Source organism: Antrostomus carolinensis, unplaced genomic scaffold, assembly GCF_000700745.2.
Source record: "Antrostomus carolinensis isolate BGI_N321 unplaced genomic scaffold, ASM70074v2 scaffold43856, whole genome shotgun sequence".
NCBI classification, from domain to species: domain Eukaryota; kingdom Metazoa; phylum Chordata; class Aves; order Caprimulgiformes; family Caprimulgidae; genus Antrostomus; species Antrostomus carolinensis.
In genome coordinates, this window is record NW_010323371.1 from 1 (window position 1) to 11208 (window position 11208).

The 11208-nt window shown below is 38.5% G+C and overlaps 1 protein-coding gene across 1 annotated transcript; it reads left to right on the plus strand.

The window, feature by feature from the left end:
- Nucleotides 1-4: 4 nt before the first annotated feature.
- SLC46A3 (solute carrier family 46 member 3) lies at nucleotides 5-8779 on the plus strand (the record flags this gene model as incomplete). The annotated part of the gene is made up of 5 exons (XM_010170560.1): nucleotides 5-67; nucleotides 3692-4565; nucleotides 4965-5048; nucleotides 6412-6568; nucleotides 8525-8779. Coding segments are annotated over 5 exons (1266 nt in total), but the record flags the coding sequence as incomplete, so codon positions are not given.
- Between the last annotated feature and the right edge of the window lie 2429 nt (nucleotides 8780-11208).

An 11208-nucleotide genomic window follows, 5' to 3' on the forward strand; every position in this document is an offset into this window, starting at 1 on the left:
CGTAAGCGATAGCAATGCCACTCACTGTGAGCAGAATAAAAGTAACCCGGCTTATATCAAGCAGAAGGTGAGAAGCGGGGAAACAAATAACAATTGAAAATAAACTGGCAGCCGTTAGGTGCTGTCTCAGCATAAGGTCCTTTTATACAACCTTACTTAACCTTTTATATATAGAAAAGCAGGAGTTTTGTAAACTGCTGTCACTTTACTGTCTCATTGCTCTTCTGTACTGCTGTAGGTACTTCTAGTACTTTAAAGACAAAGAATTGTCTCCAGGAAGATGCTGAGGTAAATTCATATTTTAATGAGGCTGAAAATCATCTGGTTGAGCCCAAATTGGCATGAGCCTTGATGTTAAAACAGGTACCACTGATGGCTCCTCCTTCCAGTAACAGTCATGCATGTGTTTATGAGCCATCAGTTGTCTCTGTGACTTCTAGTGTAAAATTTAGCAAATGTCCTGGAATTTTCAGGAATAAGATCTATTTTGGAATACATTTATTTCACAGAAATTACAAGAATGAAGAATTGGGGAGATTAAAATAAAAAAAATAGTAATTTTAAAATATGAAAAGAATTTTAGCTGATCTTTGCACAATCAGATATAATTGATGAGTTACCATTCAGAGTGCTAGACTGCCTTGTTGAAATCCAAAGCCCTCAAGATAACAGCATCCCATGGCCAATTAAAGTTTTAGCACTTTTTCATAGTTCAGCATGCTGGGTAGCTAGTTGTTGATTGGAATCTCTTCCGTTGCACCTCCAGTGCAGTTTTAATGCTATGCTTAAGCAGAGCTAACTATGGGCTGGCAGCAGAAGAGATGATTATACTGTGTTTTCCTTTCCACTCTCCTCCTGTTGCTGCTCCCCATGTGTTGTATCTTGCAGTTCTGCAGTTACAGGTTACAGTTTGGATTTGATCGGGGAACTGAGACGAGAGAAAGCTCATCTCTTTTTTTTTTTCAGTTGTTTACTTTTTGAGTGTTGTTTTTTTTCTGAAGCAATGCACTGCTCTGACATGCTCTGTAGGCACATGATGGCTGTATCTAACATGAGGATGGCAGAAGGAACACATTTCCCGAAGAGGTATGATAGAACCATCCTTGGCAACAACAGTTGTCAGTTGAGTTGGATTAAGTGGAACATGAAACCACTGTAGGGTCAGAAAAGTAGAAGACTTGGACTGTAAATTACACAGAAGATGGAGTTATGGAAACAGTCAGCTGGCATTCTCCTGTGCTGCTGAAAAGGGGTCGCTTGAAAATTTTTGTTCACATCCCAGATTTGAAGCTCTGATGTGCTACATATGCCCAAGACTGAACACCTGAGTTTATCTACTTCATTTATCATATATGAAAGAATTTTTTAATGATGTATGTTTCCATTGAAGATGATCAAAGAAATAATTCAGGATTTTTAGTGTGGAGTAAGTTCTTCCTCATGTGACAGAAGCTGGTCTTAGTAGAAAGGATGTGAAAGTAAAAAGGTTGATAGAATTGTAGTCCAGCATGCCTTCTGGGCTGACCCATCAGCCAAGGAAGGTAATGTATGCCACCCATTGGTATTAATTTGGAGATAATAACCAAGTATTGTCTGAGTAATGCTTGTATTATTGTAATGCTCCTTTAGTATTGGCTCCCATTTGGTGCTGTGTGGGGACATTTTGTCATACCGTGTCATGTGTCAAACAATGGAAGGAGCAACTGTAAGAAAACCATAAGTGGTGTGTACAGTTCTAGTCACAGAGCCCACCAAGAAACCTACATTTAACTAACATTTCTGCACTTTGCATTTGCTGGAAATCCCACAAATTCAACTGGATTTTTTTTTTTTTCAAAACACTGAAGCAGAGTGCTTAATTTCAGCTGAAGTTTAGATAGCATCTGTGATTGATGTGGTGGTGAATTCACACATTACAGGGTTTTTGGCGTAAAGGATACAAAGTACAATTAACTTGGTATTTGAGAACACGAATCCTTCAAGACAGTAGTTGAATAATGGCCAATAGAACTTCTTTGTTTCCCTTCCCGGCCAAATTTCCATTCCCTCTATTTCAGTGGTTGCCAGCAGGGCATGAGCTTTTGAACAGTTACGCTCTTGTCTGGGTGCCTTGCCTGCATTTCTGATACCACACTTGTTACCGTAGTATAAGAATGTGAAATGCTCAAAACACCCATTAATTTCAGTGAAACCCAGTCTCTGTGCTGAGCAATAATCCTGTGTATGGGGAAGAGAGCAGATCCAGTAACACAGTTCCAAACCATTTGCTGAGTATATGTGAAGTAGGTGTTCTGGATTTTCCAAGACCATCCTGCCTGACTTATGTTTACAGATGCTGTAAATTTTGCTGTCAAGAGTGTTCTCAGCAGGCCCTGTTTGGCATTAACTTTTAGAAGAACACTTCCCTTAACAGTTAGTTTAGAATAAGTCCTTGCATTCTGAGAATGAAGAAACTTTTTACTAATCTCACCTATTTCAAAGGAAAATGTAAAAGTTTAAATAAAAAACACTTGGAGCCTGCAATAAAGTTGAGTATAGTTCAAAACAGATAGTCTTTGCAGCATTTAGATTAATTATTTCTTACAATTTGAAGGAAATCAGTAATTTTTATAATTAAATTAGTTCAAAGGTAATTTGAATACAAGCTGAAGCATTCCAGTCACTGGCTTGGATAATTCTTTCTTTTTTTAGCTCAGAAAGAGCTATATTATTAATGATTAAACATTATTTATCATCCAGGTTATTTATTACCCAATCCATGTGTTTTAATTTCCTACTCAGTAATATTTTTTAATTTTATGAGCCTGTCAGTTTATTATGTCCTGTACCTTGTTCAGCCTAAGGCACTACACTTCTCTGTGAATTTAATCCTTATATAAGTGAATTGCTTTTTCATTTTCATTCTTTATTTTTGAAATCTGTGATTTTAAGAATTATTTCTGCTTACCATGAGTATTTTTTTAAGAGTAGAGTGAATCTCCAGATTAAAATTTCATTTGTGGTATCTGGATGTGTAGCCATGTTCTTTGTGTTGCAGACCTACTTCCAAAACAATTAAATCAAAGTCTTTGTTGTCTTATTCCTCCAGTTTAACACTTCATTATGGTTGGTCAATAATATTTGTATTGTATGGTTAATGGAGTTTGAGATGATGTATAACATGTAGTTTTGTTTCTAAGGTGTTAAGCATTTCTTTGACGCTCATGTCTTTGAACCTGATGATCCTAGTAAAGAAGCAATGTCTACAACTACATTGAGTTCTCTTTGTCAGCAGAGGAGGAGTTAAAGATCAGAATATAATTTTCCATCTCAGTTTGTTCAGTCTTCATGGTTTTGAGCCTTCCAGGGTAACTACAGTTTGGGCTAGTGGACAGGACATCATGAATCCTAAGGTAGACAAGACACCATAAAGGAACGGAGTAAAAGACTCCAGAGTGCTGGGAATCTTAAGGGCTTTCCTTGAGGGCCTCAGGATCAGTTGAATTTTCCTCTTGAAAGAAAAATTGGTATCTTGTAAACAAAGAGATTGAACTAGAAACTTGTGGTCTTTGCCTGTAAATACAAATATGAATTTATAAAGCATTCAGCAGCTTTTAAAATTGCCCAAAGTACGTTCCTACAGATTATATATCCTTATATTTTTTTACAATGTATTATAGTATTGACAATGATTTTTGTTTTCTCTTTGCAGGAAGTTCAAGAAAAAGCGTCTGTTTTTAGTATGCAGTTGGACTTAACCGGGGCAGTTCCCAGCCTTATAGTTGCCTTTGTCATTGTAGCTAACGGGGATCGCCAGGGACGCAAAAGGTCTTTAGTTTTACCATCAATGGGAGCTTTGATTGCTGGTATCTGCCTCACCATAATATCATATTTTTCCTTGTCACTCTCTGTCCTGTTTGCGGTTGCATTTATTACTGGACTGTTTGGGAGTATGGCAACTTTCCTTGGAGGAGGCTTTGCTTTTATAGCAGATGTGTGTCACGATGAGAAGCAGAAGACAACGCGAATAGCTGCGGTGGATTTGATTTTTGGAGTTGTATCTGGAGTGGCAGGACTATTATCTGGCTACTTTCTAAGAGGAATAGGCTTTACATGGACATTTGTGACAGCATCTCTGCTTCATCTCATTAATATTATCTATATTACATTTTTTCTGGAAGATCCAGTAGGCATATCTGAATTCCAGCACCAGGCACCAGCGTCTTATAAAGAACTGCTGAGAGAGACATTTTGTGGCGTGTACATGCTTTTTAAAACTGCCCCTTACAAAAAGAGAATTTTAATCATTGTGTTACTTTTTACATTTATGACTTATCTGTTTACTACGCTTGGTGGGAGTTCACTTTTTACACTGTATGAACTGGATGAGCCACTCTGCTGGAATGAAGTATACATTGGATATGGAGCAGCTGCATTCACGTCTGTCTCTCTGACCAGTTTTTTAGGAGTTTACTTATTTTCTAAATGTCTCAAAGACATTTATATTGTCTTTATTGGGATATTTTCTTACATTGGAGGAATGGTCATGGCTGCCTTTGCCAAAACTACCCTGCTCATGTTTTTAGGTGAGTTCCGAATTAGTCATTCCATGGTCAAGAATATATATGAAAATATTGCTGTTATCTGTAGTGACTGCAGTTGGTAGATACTGGATGAACCATCCTGAAAGGGTCATAGGTAAAATATACAAGGTTGGGTCAGACTGATTTAGGAGTTAATTAAAAGATGAAGTGTGTGGAGAGTGAATGGAATTAACTTGCTTGTGATTTGATTTTAGTGCAACACAGATATGTTTGATTTAATAATTTCTCCGTGCTTGGATAATTGTGTCTCAGTGCACTTCCAGTTTAATTTTTCTATTGTCTTTTACTGTTTGGGGAACTGAGCATTCAAAGTACGTGACTAATGTAAAATCCCAGTGTTGTATTACTTCAGTGTCTCCTGACTGATTCATTGCTTTACAGTAAGAGTGCCATCTTTGCTCTGCTTTATGCCTATTCCTGTTCTCCGATCCATGCTGTCAAAAGTGGTTCGCGCTGATGAACAGGGTGAGTAGAATTTGTTTTTAAACAGTACAATAATACGGTATTTCAGAACAGAGATGCACCAAGATTACCTTTAAACAAACAGATACATATTGGTATTTTAAGACTACTTTTCTTTAAAGTTTCATATAATATGACTCTATGTCACGACATTAATGGCTTTTGATTCTGAATTTAATATAAACAACATTGTGTTTAAAAAACTACCACAAGTTTCAAACTTCAAAGAAGATGCTGCTCTAAAAAAAAGACCATAGTGGACTTGAAGCAGAGAAATGCTCAAGATGGACACAAATGTGATTTCACAAGTTCTTCCACATTAACAAGATTTTAACGTGCAGAGAAAGATATGTATCTGTTATTTAGTCAGTGCCTCACTTAATAACTTAGAAATTAAGCGGTAGGTGGTCAACCTTCAAAGTACTTCAAAACAATTAAAGACTTGGATCCTGAACACCCGGCTTCATGGGTGCCTGTGGCTACTTAAACACGTCCAAAAAGACTTTACTTCCCAAAGTGCTTTCCATATGGCTCTAGTATCCCATATTTTGCTGTAACCAGTTTTTTGGGAGCATATGTTTTCTAGAAGCATTTGCCCAAGTTGTTTGGTTTTATTTTTCAAAAGATATCTTGATACACTGAAACAAAGATCTCTTTGTACTGAACTATACTTACACACACCTCTGTTTTTGTAGTTTCTTGGCATTCTTCAGGGCTTTAGCTATTTGAGTAATCTGATGCAGGAATCAGATTGCCTCTTGTCATCCTTTCCTGCTTACCTGTTGTTATTTTGTTTATGGTCCCATGAATATGAATGCAGCTTGGGAAAATGTGCTCTGACACTGATGGGATAGCCTGCCACCCCAGTGGGTGGTTCATTGCAAAGAAGGTTGCTTCTTTCCTTTCAAAAATGAGGAGGTGGTTATGTGCTGAACAAGTAGTCTTTGTTGGATCAGAGCCTTTTCTGCATGTAAGGGTGAAGATTAGAGAGGAAGAAAAACAAAACGGAAGAGTGAAAATCAAGAGGCGAATTGGAATGGGATAGAGATGTGCAGAACATGATTAGTGAGGACAAACAGTTTGAACTTCATGTGATAAGCAGGTTCAACAAAGTAGGTGTGGTGATAGAACAGCAGCACAGAAGAATAGTTTCCATGAACAAAATGTTGTGGTTTTTTTCATTTAAAAACCCATTATTTTGGAGAAGTCCCCACAGAGGAGACTTTCTTAGCAAACACTTATTACTTGCATACTTGCTAAAATACTGCAGATAGATCTTTCAAAACAAGTTTAAAAACTTTAGTACTTTGAGATGGGTTTGGTTTTATTTTCTTTTGTTTGTAATCCACCCATTTGTTTTTGGCAGGTGCTGTGTTTGCTTGTATTGCCTGTTTAGAAGTTGTGACCGGCACTATTGCACTTTCAGTTTTTAACATTCTCTATGCAGCTACTGTTGCATGGTTTTCAGGCTTTAGCTTCCTCTTATCAGCAGGCCTTTGTCTAATTCCACTGGCTGTCCTGTGGTAAGTACAGGTCAGGAGGGTGCTTCTGACTGCTTTTACTGGTAATTTCTGTTTTGACATGAGTTAAAGTGGAATGGTTTAGTGCAGTAGTTCTCAAACGTCAGTATTTTCTAGTGTGCTGGGTTTATTTTGTGTGCAGCCTTCCCTCCAGCTTCCACCCAGTTCAGGAACTGCTTATATCTAGCAAGCCTATAGAAGGTACAGGGGGCTGCTAGGAGTAGGGCAGAGCTGAAATGAGGGGACATGACAATGTCTTCCCCAGGGGGATCAGATAGGAGAGAGGGAACCCAGGCTATGGGGGGCTGCTTTCTCTCAATGAGGCTTGTGACCAGTCTTTGAGAGGAGTGGCTCCGCAGCTGCTGCTAGCTGCAGTTTCCTGTTTTTTCTCTTCAACACCTGCTCCCCTACACCTCGCTGGAGTTTTTTCATCCTCAGCTGTGTCAGGCTGTGACCCAGCTTTCTCCCTTCAGCTCCACACTGTGAACTTGTCACAATAATTCCACCAAACTGAAATCTACCCTGAATGTGTTACTAGTGGGATACACCGTACCCTTGGCTGCATGTGTGTGCCTTCCCTTGGTTTGAGACCTTCACACGTGTCCCTGAGGAAAGCCTTTGACAAAGAACAGAAGTGACTGATCACTTGAAAGGCATGAGCTTAGTTTTGCAGTCTGAGCTCTCCTGGATGCTAATGAGGGTTGTAAACATGATCAATCACCCAGTGAATTTAATGGAAAGCTGTCTGTCCCAGTCCTTGGTCATAGGTACCTCGTGACCCAGTGCCATCAAAATCTGTAAAAGATCTGCACTAACTTTAAGCCCCAAATGACTAAACCTCTAGACATGTATAAAAAAATATGCCTCTATAGCATTTGCATCTAATCATACCTAGTTACTGTCTAGTAATACTGATAGTGAAAGGTCACTATTCATGAGTATTCACAAAAGCAAAGTTCACATTACATTTCCAATATAAATTATATCTGTTTAGGATGCTGGAACATAGATCTAAATGACGGATCTCTTTTCATTGGATAGATTTATATTCAGGGGAAAAAAAGCTGTTTTTCTTAAGATGGTGGTACTTGCTGGAGACTTCTATCTTTTTTCCTAATGCTTAGACTTTACCCCAGTCACCTTTTGTCTCTCTATCATGGGCATTTTAAGTTTTAAATAGGCAGTGATAGTGCTGTAAATTTATAACATTTCATATAATTTCAAGTCTGTGCCTGCCTGACTACAGCATTTTACATAGTCTATTCAGAGAAGATGCACTAATAGTAACTTAAGACTAAGATAGCGATGGGTCGCAGACCAAAGGGAATTGAAGCAAAGGGGTCTTGTGCTGAGTGTGGAGAATGTTTTTCAGTGAAGTAATAAAAAAGTGAGGAATTCAGTTATATTAACAAAGGCCCAGTTTGGGGCCTTTGTTACCAGAAGTGATAAACTTCTGATTTATTAAATAGTAGTTTAGTTCAGTGCTGTATGGTAGAGAAAGTTTCTGTTAAGAAAGCACTCTATTCTGTGTAAAAGGCAACAGATATTTTCCATCAGTTAGTCCATCCTGCAATCAAGAGTGTCGTCCACCATCACCATAAATTTCTTGAAGTTATTTTTCTTTGCCTTCTCTCCTTAGGGTGTCAGATATCCCACCCTTTGCATAACCTTTCTCTAAAAGCTTTATTTTGAGAGTGTCATGCAGTGTTACTGTTTGAGAGCAAAAAGAGTAGTTGTTCCAGTCTGTAATAAATAAGGCATAGTAGTTTAGTACTTATCAAAGACAGCAGTAGTCATATTGTCTAAGTTGTGTAATAAAGAGCAAGTACTATCATTGCTTTTGTTTACTAAGATACTTCAACAGCTTTGTGCTACAGAAGATGGCTGTAACAGAGCTGAATCAGTGTGCTATACTTAACTATCTCAGCTAAAGATATCTGTCCTATCTGTGTCTTACAGCTGGCTTCTGTGCACAAGCTGGAATGAGGAGGACTTGGCTTTGCTTGTACCCGAAGAAGTATCCAGCATAGAGAGCACTGATAGTTGAAAAAGGATCCACCTACTTTCTAGTCTGACATGCAGTGGCAGAGACCATTATGCCATACAGAGACCATAGAGATAACACAGCAGTTGCAGATGCAATCTCAAAGCGGCCCTGCAGCAATAAGCACTAAATTGGTAGCACTCTTTATCCAGTCTCTTTATAGCACTTGAGTTAAGCTAGCTCTTATACTTACCTATGCAAATAGACTGGCAATGGAGATTTTAATGCTGCTTTTGGCATGAAGAAAAAAAAAAAGGTAGGAGGATACTCTCCACTTACCCTTTCTCAAGTTTGAGAATATCAGCTGTGGATTGTGATATATCTTGTATCATTTGAAGTGGGGGACAGAGCTGAGCTTATCAACTCAGAGCGTGCTGGCAATTCTGCTGAAGCCAGTGGAGTTCATGCCAGCTGAGGATGCAGTCCACTGTATACATCTTAAAAGCCCTGTCTTAATGGCAAAGCCCCAAATCTCTCTAAAATTACTAAACTAAAAGGTACTTTTTTCAGAAAGCAAACAAACTGGAGGCAGTACTTCCACCTGCTGTAAGTAAACGTACTGCTCTGCAGTTAGCAGAGAGTGTTTGTGCAAGTTCAATGTATGATGTGTGGACCCTGCCTGTGACTTAGTTCTTAAAATGGATTTTCACACAGAACCATCATACTTGGAAAATTTCCAGCTTGCAGAATGTGAAGTTAGGCCTGTGACTACATTTTGCAGAGCCCATATTGCACGTTTATTTTTATTGTTTTCCATATATTAGGGACTGCATATACAGACACCTCTGTTTTTTGTCCCATAGATATTTCTTGTTTTCTAGTTAAATTTGCTGTACTTAGTTTAAATGTTTCTTCTAGTGAAAGGCTGTAATAGCATTTCTTTACAGTGGATCTTTATTTTTTTTAACGATCCTGAAATGAGGTGACCAAAACTGAATCATGGATGTAATCATTTGCAGTGAATGCAGCATAATTTATGAACACTTGAACAGCATTTCTCATCTTCAAAGCACTTTACAAATGCTATTAAGAACCTCTTTCCATAATAGATAACTGTTCTCCCTGTTGCAGAGGGAGAGAGAGAAATCAACAGAGGGGACAAGTGACTTGCCCAGGGCCACAGTGCAAACTGGTGAGACTGCCAAACCTAGAAATCAGTTTCTGCACTGACACTTCCTTGAGATCTTTAAGTAGAAATTATCCAGAGTATTACCTTCTGGAATGCACAGCACAGCAGAAGTGTAAATATAACACCATGTTAGGGACCACTCCCATGTGTTTTTTTTGAGCAGGAGATGGACAGCTAATACTGTTCTGATCCCTGAAAGTACAGGTAGGTTGTATGTGACTCTCTTCCCCCAAAACAGATAAGGTAGAGAAATCAAAATGATATAAAGTGGTTGGTATTCACAGAAGGAAAATTCTAGGAAAGCAACCATGATGTGGGATAAAAATGAAGGCAGACATAGCATATGCTGTATAATCAGTGATCTGCTTACAGCCATTAATATCCATCAGATAAACAGGGTCCTCCTCAGAGCTTCTCAGTGGTACTCCACCAAAAAAATTAGTACCACATCAAGATACTATCGTAGATCCTTTTTGTTTTAATGACAGCATTGTTTCCAAACTATGTATCGTGACCACTGAGAAGTTTGGAAGAGGGTTCAAATAAGGTAGAGGAGAGTTTACAGTATCCAGGAGACTGTCACGGGTGAAAACAGTGCAGTTTATCAAGGACAAGGGATATGAATATTTACACAGCTAATAACTATAGCCAGCTCTTCCACTTCTGAACTACCAAGGCTGATGCTGGCAATTAAGGATCATTAGCTTTTCCTAGCTAGTTTAGACAGTGGCTGGTAAATAAAACTGCTTAACTCTCCTCTCTTGAGGTGCCCAAGTTGCTGCCAACTTGTTGGAAAAGCAGGCTGGTTTACAACAAGCAGCGGGTCCAAAACACAACGCGTACTTTTAGAGAAATTAAAAAACCACTGATGTAAAGGATTTCAGCACAAAGATGACATTGTCTCCCTTGCCTCTTCATTATGCAGTTATATGAGGCTTTACAAAATTAACTGTTTCACCACACAAAACTGCCTGGAAAAAGTAAAGCAATTAAGAAGAAGGGGTGTGTGCCCTCACTTCCTCTTCAATGCACACCTCTGCTAGCACTTGGAAGGTGGCAGCAAAGCACGCCTGTTCCACAGTGCCATTGTGTCGGTCCAAAGGAGAACAAGCACGTACACTTTGGGAATGGCTTTGTTATGGTTTGAATTTGCTGTACAAAGTACTTGCTGTTTGCAAAGTATTTCTGGTAGATGCAGCATTTAGCAGTGGCTCTAAGTTTAGGTCAAAACACGTGAAGGATATGAAGTGTGTTTTTGAAGTGCCTAGCACGGTACAAGCTGAGGAAACCAGGTACTAATGTGATTATTAAATATACTTTGATATTATTAAATCAAAATCTTCTAAGTTTGTAACAGTTGCTCTACTTGTATATAAATGCAAAATATTTTGAGAAATAAATAATGAAGTTTGTTTTTTAAAAACTCTCTGTTGTATTTGTAGTTCTTGCTTTGTTTTTTGACAAATGGCC